Source organism: Macaca mulatta, chromosome 2, assembly GCF_049350105.2.
Source record: "Macaca mulatta isolate MMU2019108-1 chromosome 2, T2T-MMU8v2.0, whole genome shotgun sequence".
NCBI lineage: Eukaryota > Metazoa > Chordata > Mammalia > Primates > Cercopithecidae > Macaca > Macaca mulatta.
This window is the reverse complement of record NC_133407.1, coordinates 64,687,934-64,710,043: the sequence shown is the minus strand read 5'-3', so window position 1 is coordinate 64,710,043 and position 22,110 is coordinate 64,687,934. Positions and strand designations below refer to the sequence as shown.

The following is a 22,110-nucleotide window of genomic DNA, read 5'->3' as shown; positions in this document are numbered from 1 at the left end:
TCATATCACCCAAATTTGTATTAATGCAGGTCTAGACAGAAAATTCATAATGGATGTAGGTTCTAAAACAGTGTTTTAAGAGATGATGAAATGGCAATGTAACTGATCATTAGTTTATATATACAATTTTAATATCTTCCAATATTGTCTGCAATAGTAATAATACACCTTATGCAAACCCCCTTACAAATTGAACCAAAACTTAATCATAAATTTACTACTACATTTTCAAGTCTTATTGCCAATTCACCTGAGAAAACTTTCTCTAAATAGAAATTAATTTTTTAAAATTACTAAGAAATACAATGACTCAACAAAAGTAGTCAAATTTGAAAAAACTGTCAACAGAACATGTATTGTATGGAAAGTTTGATTACAAAACATATCACATTTTTCTAAAATTAAGTTTTAAAAATAACATTTATGGGTAAATATAATTTATGAATTAATGTATTTATCTTATTACTCATTCAAATATTACCTGCCTATTACTAGGACACCTAGACATACACCATAGTAATTAAGTCGCTTTTGATATTTTGTTTACTATGAATCATGTAAAAAGCCATAACATTATTTTCTATTTGTTTCAACAAAAATGCTTATACTTCAAAGTAGAAGGATAGAAGATATTTTAAATAAATGTTTGTTAGCTTCATTTTTAAACTTTAAATATTTCAACATGTGTTATGTTGAGCTTTATTTGCATTTGGGCCTTGGATCTCTTATATGTGAGAGGAGTTACAAAGTTATTGCAATACTTGGCTGTAGTTTGACCCAGGGTTGTGGCAGTGAAGAGGCACTATTCCTCAAACTCTGTACACATTCTGAAGAAAGCACCAAAGGATTATCTGACAAATTAAATTTAAGTATAAAAGAGAAAACTCAACTGATACAAGGTTTTAGCCTGAGAAGCTGAACAGAACTTATCACTATGTGAGTTAAGAAAGAATACGGGAGGAGCAGCTTGATTTTGTCATGTTAAGCTTGGGATGTCCATTTCACTCTCAGCGGTTTAAGCAGTTGGTACTCAGGGCTGACATTCAGGTGTGTATATTTGGTAATCATCAGGGTAGGAACAGGGTAGGAGTTGTGTTCAAATCCTTGGGATGGGATTTGAATTTTATATTCTTTTTTCTACTTTCCTTGATTTTTCTACTTTTGAGAAAATGGGAGACATAATGTCGTTGAAAGATGGGGGTACTCAGTTGTCCAGTTCTTCACCTTCATAGAGAAAATGGCATGAAGAACCTAGAACCTCCCTCCCAAAGCCACTACCAGAGAACAGCAACTTCCTTGGTTTGGATGCCCCAGAAAGAATTCATAATCAACTACTACTCCTGGACCCTAACCCTAAGCTTGTAACTCCAGACTTCCTCTGAAGTGTCAGCCACAAACACTGGTGGAAGATGCTGACTGATACCCCAAATCTTACACATGAATTGTTGTAGCCCTATCAGCCCTCTGTCTGGTTCTCTTTTGTATCACATCCTGTGGTGTGGTTTTTTTCTTCTATAGTCTAGGCTGCTTGTCTCTCAGCCTCCCCAAATTGTTCCAATCCACTCATAGAAATGACATAAAGAAAAAAAAATAAAAATAAGAACTTATGAATAAGAGACAAAACTCTAAGTTCCTGAATTTCTTTATTATTCAATTCTAATTGGAAAAAGAAAAAATTTTAAATATAAGTATCACTTTTTAAATCACTTGCAAATTATCTTATTCTCCCTCTGACAAATACAAACACAACTACAACTAAAGCAATATTACATTCTAAACAGGGGGGAACTGCTGAAGAAAGGGAGAAACATCAGGGGTTAACTTTACCCCTGTTGGATCCTTAAATGAGAAACGAATGCAACATTTCCAAAATGGATATAATACAGAATGCTCTTTCACAGTATGTTACTTGATCAGTTCTATATCCAAAATAAATGTGATCATTGGATAAAACAAAATTAAACAAACTTATTTTCTGTGGAATATCTGAGACTACACTAATGTGCTTCATAGATCTACAATAGGAAGACAGAATATAGTACTTCCAATATTTATTTGATGCAGAACCCACTTTTTTCCAGTAGTTCATAATAACAACTTCCAGAAATGATATTCCTCTGAACACAGTTTGAGAAACAGGTGTATAAAAACATCATTCACTTTTGAGACTGTCACTCATATATATGTGTATATATATACCCACACACATGTATATAGATATATGTGTGTATATACATATGTGTATATATGTGTGTGTATATACAAGTGTGTGTGTATATATACATATATATATAAAAATATATATATAAAGTGAATGATGTTTGCCGAAGTAGGCAGTGCAACAAAGTAGGCAGAGCAAGACCAGAAAGTTTTCTATCACCCATTCCCTGTCTTGATGCACCAAGATTTGCAAATCTGCATAACTATACCTTCATAGAACCAAATTCAATTTGGATTCAGTAAATTTTCTTTTTTAAAAAAATTAAACCAGCCAGGCGCAGTGGCTCACACCTGTAATCCCAACACTTTGGGAGACCAAGGCAGGAAGATCACTTGAGCCCAGGAGTTTAAGACCAGCCTGGGTAACATAGGGAGATTCCATCTATACAAAAATAAAGAATAAATAAATAAGTTAGCTAAGCATGGTGACAAAGTCCTGTGGTCCCAGGTACTTGGGAGGCTAAGGTGGGAGGAATGCTTGGGCATAGGAAGTTGAGGATGCAGTGAGCCAGAATCGCTCCACTGCACTCCAGCTTGGGCTACAGAGCAAAATCCTGTCTCAAAAAAAAGAAAAAAGAAACCACTGAATTATCAAATATTCACAATTATTATACATTTGCATTGCAAATGAACTCCCAAATCCCCACCTGCTCCAGCAATGTTATCTCTAAATAACTGGAATTAATTATAGAGATGATGATAATGATGCCAAAGAATTTATCCTAATTAAATGTTCTATCATGAAGAAAAGGCAAAAATTCAGATCAATAATGATTTCATTTTATTCTTGATTCTTTTGGGGACATTCAGTTCTGCTAAGCACAATAATTTGATGAATGATTTCATCTTCACTATGATTATCAAATTTTTCTTACATTTTACCCAACACACAAGTCCATATAATACAAGTTTTCTGCGCAAACCTTTACACATTGATAAATTTTAAATATCCGTTAGCTAGTCTTTGCCACCCTTTCTGTGTCATCTCCATGAATTAAACTAACATGAGAATAGTTCCATTTTGTCAGAAGGCAACCCACCCAAGAGAGTCAAAAACTTGCTGTCATACTCTACAATTCACACAGAAAGAAGTGACACATATTTATCTGAGATATAGAAGATATTTAGTAAGAATATATTTATTAATTATAAATCCCATTCATACTTTGTATACAAATATTAATTATTGTACTTAAATTGAATAAGTAATGCTAATATTATAATGCTAAATTTTAAAAGCTAGCTACAAAGTTAGTAGACATATGCTCTCAAATACATATAATATTTTTAAAGGAGGTGCCTTAAAATAGTAATAATAATTGACTCTAGGTGACTTCTTTTAATTTTTCTGTATTATTTTTATAATCTTGAAAACATGGAAGTTGTTTTTTAATGGCACTACTCTATGTTAACTGACTTATTCCACTAAATGTAAACTACAGGATTCAGGACACAAAGTTATGGTGAAATTCCAGAAGTTTCCTCTGGGTACAAAAGGAACCCAGTAAAAATGCTGTCATCCTCAGCACTGACATACACCCCATTCCAATCTTTTGACACTTCAAGCCAGACTTGGTCTCCTGCACTTAATTTCAAGATGATGAGGAGAGAGGCCTGATCTATTTCGTGACCGTAGAGAGTTTCTCTGGACTTGAACTGCTTCTTATTCTGGGCCAACAGACTGATTCGAGCAGGTCGCCCCCTCACCGTAACATGGTAGGAAAAAACATATGTCCCAGGAATAGAGCAGTTAAACTTCCCAGTGACAGGACTATAATTCCCTTGGTCATTATAGAGAACCTTTTCAAATTTGATGGGGATGTTAGGAGGAGGAAAAGGCTTTAACAAAGCAGCACTGAAAGCTGACCGGGGCACTCTAGCCACCTCACCCTTGGAGCCTTTAAAGCCCCGAAAGCCCTTCTTCCCAATGGGGCCTCGGATCCCTTTGCTGCCAGTGTCACCCTTTGGCCCAGTAGGTCCCAGGAGACCAGGAGGACCTAACTCTCCCTTTTCTCCTTTAACCCCTGGATCACCTTTGGCCCCAGGCAGACCACTGTGGCCACTTTTGCCTTCCATTCCACTGTCTCCTTTGCTACCTTTTTCTCCTTTCATACCCACCTCACCTTTCTGTCCTTTTCCTCCCCTCTCCCCAGAATCTCCACAGAAGCCCTTATCCCCCATCTCCCCCTTCTCTCCCTTGGCTCCAGGCCTTCCATGCAGGCCCGGTGAGCCCATAGCCCCTTGGTCTCCTTTTTCTCCTTTGGTACAATTCCCACATGTGTCTCCCTTGGAGCCTTTTTGTCCTTTCACTCCTCCCAAACCAGTGTTTCCTTTATCTCCCTTAGGGCCAGGTTCACCTGAAATGGAAAATTAAAATAATGTTTAAGGACCACATAGGCCATAAGCAGCATGCTATTACCACAGAGCTCAAAAAAGTAGAAACAAACCTACTAATTAGGAAACCTGGTTCTTGCCTCAGTAAAAATTGTGCTTAGGAGGCTCTGACAATGAATAATTTATATTATGCCATGCTCTTAGAAGTGGAATAGTTAATGCTTCCAAGAAACAGTGGGTTATATTCAGATTTCATATATCTAGTTATTTTAGTTTTTTACTTTTAAGATAATAAAGAATATTAGGACTGTAGTTGATCGTTGTATTCCATTACCCTTTGCATTTTGGCCTAACCCAGGTATTCCCCTAAACCCTCATATTGTCCATTCGAGCCTAAATTATTATTGGCAAGGAACCTGAGACCCAGAACGAGTGAGGGATTTTTATTTTCCATTGACAGCTGGAGAGAGAAGCAGAACACAGATACTATTACCTGGTCTCCAAATTCCTAGACTGGTTCTCCTTCATCAAGTCAGTACACCGAATTATTAGAAGAAGAACAGGAATTTGTATTTTCAGCTTACCTCCCCAATAATTTTAAATACAAACAGGAAGAGAATGAAGGGCTATATTGTGCACATGACTGTACACAGTAGATACATTTCATGCTCTACCTTGTGCTCCAGGTTTTCCTGGGTATCCTGGAACTCCTTGGTCCCCACGTTCTCCTTTGAGTCCTAAAATGATATCAAGATTAACTTTTTACCAACTATATCATTTATGATATATTTAATATTCCTCTCACAACCATGTCACATTCCAGTGTTTTCTTTAACCAAAATGGGCTAAAGGTAAAATTGTGTGGAAAAAGAATGTAGGCCGGGCACGGTGGCTCAATCCTATAATCCCAACACTGTGGGAGGCCGAGGCGGGTGGATCACCTGAGGTCAGGAGTTTGAGGCCAGCCTGGCCAACATGGTGAAACCCCATCTCTACAAAAAATACAAAAAATTAGCTGAGTGTGGTGGCGCACACCTGTAGTCCCAGCTACTTGGAAGGCTGAGGCACAAGAATCACTTGAACCCAGGAGGTGGAGATTTCTGTAAGCCGAGATCACACTGCTGCACTTTAGCCTGGGTGACAGAGTGAGACTCTGTCAAAATAAATAAATAAATAAATAAATGTATTGAGGGTCATTAGGAATAATTAATTTCAACAGGTAAACTATTTAAAAGAGATCTGGAGGCAGTGATCCCTTCAAACAGAATTCATCTTTGCCCTCAGCATTTCCATGGCTCTTCAAACCTCTCATAAAACTCATGACATTCTGCTTGTATTATATATGTAAGTATTCATGCTTTTCCCAACATGAATTTTGAATAAAGTTAAAATGCCTTCTTTATATGGCCACAATGCCTGAGAAATAGTGCCATGTTCCCTACAAGTTTAAACACAGGGCACAACATCCTGCAGTTGGCTAAAACTAGTGATAACAAAAAAATGTCCAGGAAAAAAAAACCTGCTCTTTATATGGAGCATCCATGTAAGTATAGGACTGTAGGAATTCATAGTTGAAAAAAATGAAAACATCTGTATTTTCAGATAATTGTCATATTACCACAAAATATAGTTTTATATTGGGCCTCACTAAAAGCCCATACTATTATAGTTCGGTCACACCGAATTGATTTCAACTATAAATTAGCATAACAACAATAATAGTATTGATAATATCTCACTCTTATTACACATTTACTTGGTGCAGATAATTGTTCAAAGCTCTTACCTTTTCTTTACTTAATCCAGCCTTTTTATTTAACATAATTTTTACTTGACATTAACACACCTTCTTCTATAACACACAGGTTCATATAACATAACACATTTAATCAATTGGAAAATTTTAAATTTACAAAAGTTTATAGCACCTGCCTTTCAAGAATAATAGGGAAGATATTTTTGTCATCATTTTATCAACAAGGGAAGCTGAAGTATGAAAAACTTTAAAGGATTGGACAGAGTCAAATACAACTACATATAACATTGGTTGGCATCAATTTGCTACCTATATTGTTTATGATATAACTAACATCTTTTGTTTTATTTTTGTGAGGGAAAAAATAAATCCTAAGCCAAATTAAAAGTGGTGAGAATAGACTCCCCCCAGTTTCATAAGAACAACTAGAGAAATCCCACCATAGGTCATTTAGCAGAGTTTTCTAAGTTGCTAGCTACCCCAACACCACTCTGCATAAAAAGGAAAATTTGGAAATTAAACCATAGACCATCAGGAAACTAACTGGATGCATTTTGAGAGAACCCAGCCCTAAATGGAAGAGAAGAGCCGATTCTATTCCTAGTCTTTGCCAATACTCAAATACCAACCTTCACCACACAGAGTTATGCTAGTTCTTGAGTTCTTTTAAAAAGTTTAGTTGCTTCCCCTAATTTACTCAACCAGGTCATGATTAACTAGAATGGAATCATTCAACTCATTTTTTTTTCTAACTTTCTATCTTAACCAAGAGTCCAAGCTAAGCCTGGAAGTGAAAGGAAAGTAGAGTTGCTACTTTATAAAGAACGACTGAATGAATTTCTACTTTTGATCCTTCATCAAAGTGTGTTCTTAAGAACCTTATTTTATTACTCTTCCCTATTTTTTCTTCTATTTCCAGAAGTCTAGCTTCCAAAATGTATGAATCACTGGGGAGGTTCATCGCTCATCTTTATTTCACAAGGTTTTCTACTAACATAATTCAGGCACAAAAGGATTAAATGTTTCCAAGAATGAAAATCACATAACTGACAAGTGTGAAGTAGCTCTCTCTTCCCTTAGCATCTTTTTTGAGTAATTACTTCACTGAATGTTCTACCAGAAATGAGTTAGGCAGTTCCTGAGCCATGTGGAGGGTGATGTATAGATGGTATTAGGTCTTTTGACATGTGACACTGAGGCTGAAACATTTAACTTGATGGATAGATGGTATTTCTACGGGCTGCTGGTATTCACTTAGGAATTTCTAAATATCCTAGTGAATCTGTAGCTTTCCTTCAGTACCTTTAAGCACTTATAGAACCAGGGATTTCCTGGGGCAGAAAGCCTTCTTTACTGATACACCTATGGAATTACAGAATTTCTGAGCTTGAAAAGAGCTATAAAGGCACTCATAATGACAAATCTTCTTTGATAGTAAACAAGGTATAAATAAATATCTAGTTCATCTCCTTAAATTTCCAGGTGAAAGAAAATGACTGGCCCAATGTCGTTATTATAAGCTTGATTACTTCTGTTTTAATTAAGATGTCTTCCCACCACTGACACTGCCTCTGATTTCAGAGTGAGCCAAGGGATATATTAAATTCCTTTTAGCAGGCATACTATCCACCTAAACTGAATATTCAGAGAATTGCCTGCTCTAGTTCCATCTAATATAAAATTATTTGCATACATGTACAGGAAGGGTATCTCTGTACCCTTCCCCAGAGACTACCCATTCTATGGCTGCTGGTGACTAGGTCAGCCAGGTGACCAATGAGAGATGGAAAAGCTGTGTGACAATCTGTGTGCCTGAATGCAGGCGTGCAATGTTCCCAGGTAAGTTTAAAATTTCTCAGTTGGCTATTTAGAAAGTTAACATATTTATATCAAATATAATGTGTTTTACCAAGTATTTACATTTTTTTAAATTGACTCACCTTCAAGAATCTAGTATTTAAGTAGCAAATTGCTCTTCTGAAAAATTATGCAGGATGTCCCTTGAGTTTTGACATGAATGAATTACCTACCTTTCTCTCCTTTGTAGCCTTTAGGGCCTTGGGGCCCAACAACTCCTGGTGGCCCTGGGATCCCCAAATTTCCAGCCTCTCCTTTAGCACCTAGAAATGGGATTGTAAATCACATCAGAATATAAAATTTCTCTTTTGAAGTTCATTAGATAAGGGGGAAAAAAAGCATTTTATTGCAATCAATAAGTATCAGTGACCTAATGATAACATCTGAGTGAGAATAAACCATCACAGAGTCCTAAGGGCAATATTTTTGTCTGATTTGCATTTTTGTAGTACCTGAATAGATAAAGTGAGCCCATTAGTACTTGTCACTGTATTCATGGCAGTGATGAAATGATTCAGGGAAGCAGCACTATATCAAACGGGACCAAAATGATAATCTGACACTTAACCTCATGTGGACCACACTTTCACATTGGAAGTAAAAACACCTAGCACCTTTGCATTTGCCTTTTATTCACTTGCTCATTCATACATTAACTATTTCTGAGGTCTCCTATACACCAAGCACCTCGCAAGGTGTTAGGAATGCAGCCATCAATATTCCAGCAGTCCCTACTCTCATGAAGCTGAGAGTCTATGGAAGACAAACATTGAACAAATAGCCACACAAATACATAGAAATTGTCAAATTGTAGTAAATGACATAAAGAAAAATACGAAGATCTTACTGAGGACTTAATTGATAAGATCAGAGGCTTCCTTGAGAAAATGGCATTAAGCCAAGACCCAAAGAATGGACTAAGATTTCCTAAAGCAGAGTAGCTTCCCTAAGTGGGACCAAGATAGTCTCAGCATTCTGAGCTCTTAAGCACTATGCTCTGTGGCAGAACCAGCAGACTAAGACATATGAGCTCCCCAGGCAGGGTAATAACTTGGCACACCTTGGAGTTGTTTGTCATATATATTTAGAGGAGAGAATGAACCCTGAGAACAGCCCAGCTAAATCCACCACTGGGTAAAACAAAAGCCCTGACGTTACAGAAGTCACAGCCTTAGCAAATAGTTTAGCAACCAGCTGTGTCTACTTGACCATGCCCTTGGAATTTGCACCCCCTAGCAGCTTACCAGCCAGATAGAATATTAAGACTTCTGGTAAATATAATTTTCTCACTCTCATTAAAATTTTCAGTAATGTTTTAGCAATCCTGATATCTTGGTGCCCAAGCTACAGCCCATCTCCTTGACTCCTTACTGCAGCTCTGCATAAATACTAACCACATTTCCCAAAGGGTCCCCAAAATGGGATGAAATGAATGAAAAGCTTGGTGAAGATGTATAATTGCTGAGTTTATAGCATTAAATTCCTCAGGGAATGGTGAATTTTAAGTTGGCATTCTGATCTTAACTTTACCTTGAATTCTCTTCTAGATGACATGTAAAAGCTGAAATGTATTAGAATAAAGCTGAGAGCATATTCATCATGTATATATTATAGACATCTGAAATCTTGAAATACATAACCATGGTGTTCAATTGAGAAAATCATTGGGCAACGACACAGTATTGCCTCAGAAATTCAATGGGAAGCAAATGGAATCCTAAGCTTTATTCTCCACCTCGGAGCCATTCCATTTCTAACCCTAACTACAAATAGCACTCAGAAAATCCATCAGTCAGCACACATTCTTGCAAGGCAACAGAAGTTTCATTTACCCTTTTTAAATCAGCCTCTAATGAAAAAGTTGTACTGGTAATAAACCTGTGCATCTTAAAGAACCACAGCACCATGCTGGGGATGGTAATCCCTGACTTTGCTCTCACCAGCCCTGTCCAGTAGAATTGTCTACAATGATGGAAAAGCTATCTGTGCTGTCCAATACAGTGGCTGTTGAGCACTTGAACTGTGGCTAATGTGACTGATGAACTGAATTTTTTACCTTATTCAATTTTAATTTTTATATTTATTAATTACCACATTGGGCAACACAGCACCCATTTGGTTTTATAACAATGTGACACCTAGACCTGTTATCATTTGCATGACAACGTAGAAACTCTTGGGGCAATTTCACCCCACAACCTACCTCTCAACTCTACCGATGTACAAGTGAGAAACATGACTTCTTATATTTTCAAATACCTGGCTGTCCAGTCTCTCCAGGTTCTCCTTTCTGGCCAGGTACAGGTGAACAACAATCACAACAATTCAAAAAGAAATCAGCTGTGTCAAGTGTGAAGTTTTCAAAGGGAAAGAGAGTGCCAGTGCCAAAGACAGAATCCAAGGCCGAGGGTTTGGTGATTGGTTCTGCCATTTCAGCCACTTCTGTGAAGAGGGTTTCTTCTTCTGGAGGTGGGCCACTGGATGGTTTTAGACCCTTTGGCATCTCTCTTCCCTCAAATTTCTTCGTAAATTTGGTATATGGTGTGGTCTTTGCTATTGTGTTCATGCCAGCAATAGCCAAAATAATTAAAATAGCACAAAGCCAAGAAAACATCCACATATTTGAGGCTGGAAGAAAGATATAATAGGAAAATATATACATATTACATGAGGTCCAAATGAAAAGACTAAGTGATATAAATATATACTCATATAAAAGAAATATATATGAATATGAACCATAAGAATGAACAATATGCATAATATGGAATGATATATTTTCAATATATTTTATATGTAAATGTGTGCTTGAATCACTACAGAATATTTTATGTATTTATTTATTATAAAGAACACTTTACTTCAATTCATCTTTCTGGTTGCTTTCTCAGTATTATATATTGTTCCCAACCATTCAAACTATCTTGCCAAATAGCAAACATGATCTATAATAAATACAACATGACTTAACAGCTTATATACCCTGTGGAAGATAAATGTGTATAATTTCCTGACTGATCGCACTCAGATTTATAGAAATCAAATACATTTGTATTAGAGGGAGATGAAAAATATTGAACTGAATAGTTTATTCCAGCAAACTCAATTATTTCAAGAAAAAATACTGTGGAATAGTCCTTAAATCGACTAAGGATAATGGTCCTGTTGTGAGAGTAATTTTTGAAAATCTATTTTAATAAGTGAAGAGAGAGACAATTAAAAACAATAAATTTGAATATATGCTACATCCTTAGATTCCTCACATGGCATTTAACTCTCCACTTCTTTGCTTTGTAATTTGGGGAGTTTTTCTAGAAATGCACATTTATTCTTGTATTATTTTAATGGGACAAAATGTGGTTATTCTTAAAAGGCCTTTGGCAATGTCCAAAGTGATATGATGTAAGGTTTCTAATGAGGTGAAATTTTGATAGTTCAAAGTATTCCATTCCCAATCAATCCCTAGCAGTCTAGGGGCTGCTAACAGATAGTCAGAGTTATGAATCCACATTTCCTGATAGGAGAAGGCAGCCATAATTAAGATAAATAGTAACAAAGTAAAGATAATGGAAATAAAGATAGTAAGGTCTACTGTTTATACAGTTTCCTACTCTGAGTAGATGCCTTACATTAATTAATCTAATAAGGTCTCACAATAGCTCTCCATTCCCCCTTGAGAACTGGAACATGACAAGGATGCTCTCTCTCATCCCTCCTATTCAACATAGTACTGGAAGTGCTAGCCAGAGCAATTAGGCAAGAGAAAGAAATAAATGGCATTCAAATAGGAAAAGAAGAAGTCAAACTCTGTCTCTTTGCAGAAAATATGATTATATACCTAGAAAACCATAGACTGCCAAAAGTCTCCTGGGACTGATAAATGACTTCAGTAAAGTTTCAGGAAAGGAGATTAATGCACAAAAATCAGTAGGGGTTCTATATACCAATAACATTCAAGCTGGGAGTCAAATCACATCAAAATTGTAATTCCATTTACAATGCCATGAAAAAAATACCTAAGAGTACATCTAAGGAAGGAAGTGAAAGATCTGGAGAACTACAAGGAGAACTACAAAACACTGCTGAAAGAAATCAGACATGACACAAATAAATGAAAAAACATTCCATGCTCATGGATTAGAAGAATCGATGTTGTTAAAGTGGTCATACTGCCCAAAGCAATTGACAGATTTAACACTATTTATTTCAATCTATCAATGTGACTTTTCACATGACTAGAAAAATACTACTCTAAAATTCATGTGGGACCAAAAAAAGAGTCCTAATAGCCAAAGCAATCCTAAGCAAAAAGAACAAAGCCAGAGGCATCACATTAACTGATTTCAAACTATACTGTAAGCCTACAATAACCAAAACAGCATGGTACTGATACAAAAACAGACACATAGACCAGTGAAACAGGATAGAGTATCCAGAAATAAAGCCACACATCTGTGACCATTTGATCTTTGATAAAGTCAACAAAAATAAGTGATGCAGAAAGGACTTCCTATTCAGTAAATTGTCCTGTGATAGCTAGTTAACCATATAAAGAAGAATGAAACTGGACCCCTACCTTTCACTCTATGCAAAAATTAATTCAAGATGGATTACAGATTTAAATGTAAGACCTCAAACTATCAGAATCCAAGAAAAAAAAAAAAAAAGACTAGAAAATGCCACTCTGGACATCAGCCTTGGGGAAAAAATTATGACTAAGCCCTCAAAAGCAATTTCAACAAAAAGAAAAATTGACAAGTGGGACCTAATTAAACCAAGGAGCTTAAGCACAGCAAAAGAAACTATCAACAGAGTAAAGAGGCAACCTACAGAATGGAAGAAAATATTATCAAATTATCATCTGAAAAGATCTAATAGTCAATCTATAAGGAACTTAAACAGTTCAACAAGCAAAAAAAAAAAACAAATTATCACATTAATAAATGGGCAAATGACATTAGATGACACTTCTCAAAAGAAGACATGCAAGCGACCAACAAAGATGAAAAAATGCTCAGCATCACTAATCAAAAGAAAAATGCAAATCAAAACCACAATGAGATATCATCTCACACCAGTCAAAATGACTACTATTAAAAAGTCAAAAACTAACAGATTTCAGTGAAGATGAGAAGAAAAGGGAATGCTTGTACACTGTTAGTGGGAGTTAAATTAATTTAGCCACTATGGAAAGCAGTTTGAAGATTTCTCAAGGAACTTAAAACAGAACTACTATTTGACCCAGCAATCCTACTACTGGATATATATCCAAAAGAAAACAAATTTTTCTCCCAATAATACACATGCATTAGCATGCTCATTGCAGCATTATTTGCAATAACAAAGACATGAAATCAATCTAGGTACCTATCAACAGTGGACTGGATGAAGAAAATGTGGTACATATACACCATGGAATACTATGCAGTCATAAAAAAGAATGGAATCATGTCCTTTGAAGCAACATAGATGCAGCTAGAGGCTATTATCATATCCAAATTAATGCAAGAACCGAAAACCAAATACTGCATGTTCTCACTTATAAGTGGAAACTGAACATTGGGTAGTCATGGACATAAAGATGGCAACAATAAAAACCGGAGACTACTAGAAGGGGTAGGGAGGAGAGACGGAGGCAAGTTTTGAACAACTAACTATAGAGTACTATGCTCAGTACCTGGGGATTGGATCATTTGTACCTCAAGCCTCAGCATCACACAACATACCTAGGTAACAAACCTGCACACATACCCCCTGAACCTGAAATAAAAGTTGGAAAAGATTCTTAAAGGGAAACAAAACCAGCTCCAGCAGGTGGGTGACACCATTATTCACCTTCACAGATGAGATAACAAGCACCAAGAGGTTACGTACCTTCCCCAGGGTCACACAACCTGTAAGTTATAGATGTAGGTCTCTTTAATTTCAGAGTCTAAACCCTTTTCCACAAATCATGTGGCATTTATAAAGATGAGATTAAAGCACAATAAATCCAAAGGTAGCTCCGTGGAACAGAGCTATGGATGAAACAAATATAAATCAGTGCAGATAAAAAAGGAGAAAGACAAGATGCTTTGTTTCCAAAATCATATAAAAATAGAAAAATGCTAACTTTCCTTTGAGTTGTCTTTGTTACCATATTCATCCAATCAACCAATATTTATTGAATATTGACAGTGTTAACAAGCCCTAAAATATCATGTATGGTAACAACAAAGATAAGGCATGGTCATTGTCCTCAGAGAGTTTATAGTCTAGTGTTGAGAGATGAAACACAACAAAGGAAATGAAGGAAAATGTGAAAAGCAGCTGATCACATTGCAGCTTCCCAAATATAGGCCCTTCTGTCCCCAGATGCAAATTCCCACACACACACATATACACTCTTCATTCCACAAGAATGAGGACATCAAACACAGGTACAATGCATCAGCCAGCTAAATTCAGTCCCAGCAAAAACTAGAACACAGAAATATTCTGTCTGGATATAAAATAATTAAACTTTCATTAGTTCACACAATTGCATTCAATAAAATATTCATTTGTTCAACAAACCTTTATTTGAGCATCTAAGAAGTCTATGTGGGGTCCCAGAATACAAACAAAAGTAAAACCTAGCCCCATCCCTAAGGATCCTTTTTGCTGTAAACATTCAAAAATAACCAGGCCCACATATTTGGGCAAAAGAGAAATCAGAGATTTGGCAGAAGTCTCGAAGGCAAATATTGGTGGCTTTTAATTCTCTCACCATTTTAAGAAGTATTAGGGTTTGCAGAATGCTGAGTGTTAATACTCTAAGATATTTCTTATGTTCTCTTAAACAAGTGAGGTCATGTGACAAAATAACCTTTCTTCCTACTAAATGTATCTGTGTTAGTCTTCCATACATACAAAGTATTTTTGACCCTGCAAAGATGTTATGGTAGTATCTTGGTAAACCAGTCCTGAGGGTGCAAGCAAGAGATAGCTAGTAGGACAAGGAGGAGAAGGGAGAGCATGGAAGATATTGTCCTAGCTATTTATAATATTATTTCACTTATACCACATAGTAACCATGCAAGATAAGATTTACTATGCCCATATAATGGATTCTAAAACTGAGCACAGAGAGATGAAGTAGCCTGCACAAAATCACAGTGTTAGCAAGTAGCGGGGCTGGGATTAAAATCTAGGTTTTGACCCCAACGTCATCCCATGTACTTCCCACTGTGCCATGCTCCCTGAGGATTAATGAGTGATCAGAGATGTTGCAAAAGGGAACTGAGTTGACACCTTCATGAAGCTCAACTCTGGATCTTTCAGTAGAAGAGAGTGACTTTCTGCAGACAGGAAATGGGAACTTAATGAGAGTAATGAGGAAAGAGAGAGAGGAGAAGTCTGACTCTGACAGTAGAACCTATTGGTGTGAGGTAAACAAAGTTACAGACAGCATATCTGACAAGAGGTCAAAGAGCTACAGAAAGTAATGAACAGAGCTAATCGTAAGAGAAAGGTGTTCAGGTTCCCTATTGAAGGGCATGGATTGTCCTCTTATATGTTTCCTTTGCATTGTGGTTTCCTGCTTCCAGATTTAAGCACAGATATTAAAGGATAATGTTGGCAGCCTTTTGATTGTGATAAGGCTCCCCAAGAATTTGGAGATGAGGAAAACATAAAGTTCTTCAAAAGACAGTGGAGCAGGGGTTGATAGTAACTTGACTGATGATGCAGATACATCATTTCTCGTAACCAAAAATTTTCATGATTGCGTAAAAACATAAAATTTCAGCCAAACAAAATTTCAAGTAAGGGCCCCTGACCAAATTTTAAGTCGTTAAAACGATAAAACGTAACTTAAATGCTAATCCTAAAGTAGGTGTAAATCTTAACAGAAGTGTTAGAAGTAAAAATCAAAATAGCAAGTTGGGATCCTTAATTAGAGAACCTAAGTTCAGGAAACCCTTTTACTTATCCTGAAGGTTGCCTAGACTGCAAACACTTCCAGTGGAAAAAGTCAAGTCTCTTGTTTCTGTGTTCCCAAAGACTAGTATAATGTTTGGCAAATAATAGGTATTCCATAGATGTTTTGCTGAACTGAAATAAAGTAAACGTAGTAGATTGCATTATTGTCCCCAATTTTTTATCCCTCCCTGTACTCACACCCTTTGCTAAATGGATTTTTGCAGTGCCACACACAAAAGAAATGGGTTCTATACTCCAATCCCTTGACTCTGAGTTCAACCATGTGACTTCAGCGCATAGAATGAGGTAGAAGTGACAGGGTATTAGGTCCCAAGGGCCCTTGGGTGTTTCCACTTGCTCTCCTGCACTTTTGCCATTGCCATCAAAAGGATATGAATGACCCAGCTTGCTGGTCACTGGAGGAGGATGAGAAACACATAGAGTGGAGTTGTTCCAGATAAACTGTCCTAGCCAAATATGACCTAGAGCACATTCCCCAACTGACCTGAAGACACATGAGTGACCCCAGGTAAGATCAGCTGAGACCGATCAATATTAAGCAACCCTCACCAATCCCACAGATATGTTCCCGTTATCTACTGCTGTGTTGCAAAGTACTGCAAACTTAGTGGTCTAAAAACAACCATTTTATTCTAGCTAACAATTTTGTGGGTCAGAAATTCAGGTCTGGATCAACTAGGTGATTCCTCTGCTCCATGGGGAATGAACTAAGGTCACTCTGAGTGTTCAGCTAGTGGATGGGCTGGTGTAGAGAGGCTTAATTACAAGTCTGATACCTTGATAGAAATGGAAAATACTTGGGCTCAGTTAGGACTTTCAATCACATAATCTCTCTGGCATGCCGGTCTCAAGGTTTTTAAACTTCCATCATGGCTCAGGGCTCCCAAAGATATTTTTCCAGGAACATGGAAGCTGATAATCTATTAAGGTGGCTTAGTGACACTTCCACTAAATTTTTAGCCAAAGCAGTCTCAGAACCCAGCCATACTCCAATGAAAGGGGCATGGGCCTCATTTCTTAATGTGAGGCATGTCGATTTCTGGTAATCTTGAATCTACCACAGATACACAAGCTATACTTTGTCAGCCATGGAGTTTTAGCAAGATTTGGCCACAAAAGCTAACTGACACCAACAGTTCCAGCCTCTAGCCTAACATTATTTTTACCATTGAAACAAAATGACTAAGCAGCCTCCAGACAATGTCTTCTTACCTTTCCCTGACAGAAGACACCCTTTGAACTCCTCTCCCTTATCAATTAGCCCCCATAACCCTGGGGCCACCCCTAGTTGAGATGCTTGCTATTAGAAAGGCTCTTGAAGATGCTATGATCTTGAATGTACCTTCCCTGAGATTCTGTGATGAGGTTTTATAACAGTGGGCACTCTATTAATACATAACATTTAGCTCATTCTATAAAATTTTATTCTAAATGTAGGAAGCATTATGTTTCTTCTAATAGTGTACTCTTCGCTCTCATTAAAAAGAAGGTGCCCAAGATTGGGAGAACATTCTTTGAATATTTGTTAGTTTTTTCCCAGTAGAAATAAGACGTTCACACTGACTTAATAGTGCACATTTGGAAGATGATCGACAACTTTAATGTTGAGGCTAAAGCCATGGATTATAAATAAATTTTAGTAACTACTATCAAATAGTATAGTTTAAGGATTAAAAGCCATTAGCTTTGTAGAGAATCATTCCTGAGTTTAAGTTTCAAATCTTTCCCTTTTTGTTTGATTTGGAGCAAGACACTGTACCTCTTTAAGTCTTGGTTCTTCATTTCTAAAATGGAGATAATAATAGTAGCTTCATCTTTTATGGTTGTGAAACTTAAGGAGATAATACATGAAAAGCTCTTAGCATAGTGCCCTCAGTAACTATTGACTATTTTTTAATGAGAATTAGATCTAATGACTTAGCCAGAAATATTTTGAAGCAGTGACAGGTTTTTCCCATTCTCACGTTGTGCCAGACTGATATTGCATTTGGGCATTTAGCATTATTTCCATACTGTTTTTATCTGCTTCCCCAAATCTCAGGGGCCCATATGTAGGAACTAAATTTCTCAGAATCTCTTGACATTAGGGTTCCAGTTTAGTATCTGCCAATGACAACATTTGATGGAATGGGAGAGACAGAAAGAACATAGAAGCCCTCTGTAGTCCCAGCTACTACTTGGGAGGCTGAGGCAGGAGAATCGCTTGAACCCCGGAGGTGGAGGTTGCAGTGAGCCGAGATCGCACCACTTCACTCCAGCCTGGGTGACAGAGCAATATTCTGTCTCAAAAAAAAAAGAAGAAGAAGAAGAAGAAAGAGAAGGAGAAGGAGGAGAAGGAGAAGGAGGAGAAGAAGAGGAAGAAGAAGAAGAGGAATAAAAAGAAGAAGAAGAAGAAGAGGAAGAAGAAGAAGAAGAAGAAGAAGAAGAAGAAGAAGAAGAAGAAGAAGAAGAAGAAGAAGAAGAAGAAGAAGAAGAAGAAGAAGAAGAAGAAGAAGAAGGAGAAGAAGAAGAAGGAGAAGAGGAAGAGGAAGAAGAAGAAGAAGAAGAAGAAGAAGAAGAAGAAGAAGAAGAAGAAGAAGAAGAAGAAGAAGAAGAAGAAGAAGAAGAAGAAAGCAGCAGTAGCAATTTTCTGATTCTCTGAAGGCTAGAGGCAAATCTGACAACTAGCAACAGCCATCCCTGCCTTCTCTTCCTCCTGCTTCAATGATTAAATAAGCACTTACTTACCTGAATGAAATCCCTTTCTGCCTAACATGTCTGTAGTGCCTGGAGAGCAAATTTTGTTATCGTATCTTCTTCTCCATTTAATTTTATCTCTATTTCTTTTATTATAAAATCCCAGCCTGCCTCCTTTGTTTTGTTCTCTTTCTTCTTACCACTCTCTCTTTCTTTTTACATTCTCTTTCTTTTTACCACAATCACTCCTCATCCATCCACAACATCTTTATCTATTAGAAGCTAGATGGATCAAATTATGTCCCAAAAAGTTTTTCAAAAGATTATTCCCATTTTAGTCCATTTTGTGTTGCTGTAATAGAATTTTACAAACTGGATAATTTATAAAGAAAAGAAATCTATTTCTCACAGTCTTGGAGACTGGGAAGTCCAACATCAGGAAATCAGAATCTGGTCCAGGCCTTCTTCCCATGGAGAAAGACAGAAAGGCAGGATAGTTTAAGAGAGGGCTGAGTTCACTTTTACAAGAACCCATTCCAAAAATAGTGACATTAATGTTTTAATAGTGACATTAACACTGTTGCATTGAGAATTAGGTTTTTATCACACAAACCTTGGGGGATACATTCAAACCATAGCACTCCCACAATGTTCTGAGCCTTTGAATATATTGCCCATACTAATACTATGTTCCAGTTGTACTCTTGAATACTAATTCTAATATAAATATAAATACTGTTGAAATAGTTTTAGGCACATGGATATGTGTGCATATATTGTTTGGGCTGCAAAAGTGGTGACCTTTTCTTCTTAACCTTATATAAAGCATTCTTATTCTCTGACCCTGTATAGTTCTATAGAATTATAAAATGAACCATTATGTCTCCAGCATTCCTTTGCTATTTGAAGAGCTACTTTTAATGTCTCACATCATTTCATTTACAGCAATATTTCATGCTGTGTTTCTTCTCATACTCATGTTTCTCTTTCTTTCTTCTTTTTGCTCTTCCTTATATTCAGTCAACAAATGTTTATTAAAACCTACTCTGTGTCAGGCACCAAATTATATTCAGGAGTTACAGAATAAAATATATGCTCTCACAAAGCTTACATTCCAATGAGAATAATAAATAGCACGGGGTAAATAAATAAACATTTCAGACTGTAAGTAGGTACTATAGAGAAAATAAATAGAAGTATTTGATAAAGAGTGACAAGGAAAGGTTATTTCAGACAACAGCATATTACGCAAGAATATCAGGAGAAGGAAAATGGGTAGAGGCAGTTGCTGCCACTACTTACATCTCCTTCCTCAGAGCTACATCCATCAAACAATCCTATTTTCCTTTTTAAGGTGCCTAGCATTGCACCTTCAATGCTAGGCAGCTATGAAGATAAATTAGGGAGAATTTCTGATAAGTTATTTCCTCTTGCCCTAGTTCTTCTAGTAAACTCAGACAGGTAGCCCTTTAGAGCTCAAATCTTGAGTTCATTCACAAATTACCACATCAAAAGGAAGAAAGAGAAACTTTGTAAATACAGATTTCTATTTCCCACTTTATTTTTTAAGAGTAATTCCAGAGTGATTGTAATCAGCTCTGATAGACGTGCGCATCTCTTTGTGTTGATAGATGCAGCAAAAGCATCATTATTTCTATTGTCCAGTGGCAGGCTATTTCTTCCAGAGTGTCTAAATAGTGAATCCATAACAATTTTATTAAGGACATTGGATATAACATTACATTCTACCAAGTTAAATGCTTCTTGTGTTTAACAAGTAAGAAGAAAATTAAAACATTCTCAGCATTTTCTGTCAGATGGAAAGCGATTGGCCTTGGTTCAGAATATAATACCATAAAAAGAGTCCAGCTGAAAATGTGGAAACTTTTTGCCTCTATGGATGCCATCACTTTTTCAGTTCCTCCTCTTCTCCTCTCATCCTGCCTTAAATCAAAGCTGTAGGACAGGAAGCAGAACGTTACAAGTGACAGTGGAGACCCATGGCATAAGGTTGGTTATGGAGAAGGAACTGCACTTACCAGAGCAATCAAGCTAGGGCAGGACCAAGTGATAACTCGGCAACTAGTTGCTAGAAAAGTTAAGTCACCTGCATGGGTGAGTAGACAGGTAAAAATGTAGCCTAAATTTAGGCACAACAGTAAATCCCAGCTCCATGTCTCCACAACCTTTAAAAAAACTTGTAAGGATCAGATTAGGCAAAGGCAAGAAGAAAATTATTACTCCTCATTTCACCATTTTTATTTCCCTCACAGTGTTTCTGAGTATATCTGCTATAGTAGTTTTCTTATTTTAGGAAAAAAGAGGACTAAAGGAGGTGAGGGAAAGAGACAGTGTGCATCTGTGGGTGTGTGACTGGATAACGAGCCTGAATTAAATTTTGCAGGCTGATATATTCCACTGATTAAAAAAGCAATGGGGAGCTGGGTGTGAAGAGTGAGGGAGGGTGGTATATGGGAACTCTCTGTTCTTTCTGCTTAATTTTTTAGTAAACCTAAAACTGCTTTAAAAAGTAAAGTCCGTTAATTTTTTAAAAGGTAAAGCAATGGGGTCCAAACATGTTGATTGATTTGTTCACTTACCAGTTAATAAACTAGTCCTGGCAGCAGTTAATAATCTATCAAAGTTGTTATTGCACTCCTGAATTTAAAACTTACATATGTCCATAATATATTTTTGTTAAATTTTGCCATGTTAACAAAAACCCATGATGGAGTCAAACCAGTTCCATGTTAGAAACTCACCATGAGGTAAAATTTCACTGAGACTTTTCTGCTTCTTTGATATGAAGAATTTATATATCCATTAAAATAAGTAAGCAAACTTCTTCAGCATTTTGGAGACCAAGCAGAATGCCTGTTGTGGGGTGTTTCTCAGGAGGGAATTATTATGTAAAACAAATTAGAGCTAGCTAATTCCTGCTCCATCCAGTCTATCCAAAATTAACCAGAGTTGTCCTAAAGGGGAGATTCTGAGGAAGCGTCAGGATACAGAATCTAACAGATGAGTGGGCTCTAAAGAAAAGGAATTTGTCTTTGAAGCGAAAGATGTTTTTCAGATAACGTGATAGATAGGGAATTTTCATTACTAACAGTTTGCTTTCTGTTGATAGCCTGGCTTCTCAGTGTTGAAAGCCTGTGTTGATCCTTTTATCAGCTTACTCAAATAGGAAATATAACTACTAAAGATATGGCATTAAAGAAATGCTTTATTATTAAACTATTTGCAATTACCGAACTCTCATATATCTTTCATTTCTACAATGTTTAAGATCTTTTTTTTTCAAT

The 22,110-nt window shown here is 36.7% G+C and overlaps 1 protein-coding gene across 1 annotated transcript; it reads right to left on the bottom strand.

The window, feature by feature from the left end:
* Positions 1–3,678: 3,678 nt before the first annotated feature.
* Positions 3,679–10,787, bottom strand: OTOL1 (otolin 1). Its single transcript, XM_002802938.4, has 4 exons — positions 10,427–10,787; positions 8,341–8,430; positions 5,229–5,291; positions 3,679–4,577 (listed from the first exon to the last, which is right to left on the bottom strand). The coding sequence occupies exons 1-4, from the start codon at positions 10,785–10,787 to the stop codon at positions 3,679–3,681; spliced, it is 1,413 nt and encodes a 470-aa protein (XP_002802984.3).
* Positions 10,788–22,110: the final 11,323 nt, after the last annotated feature.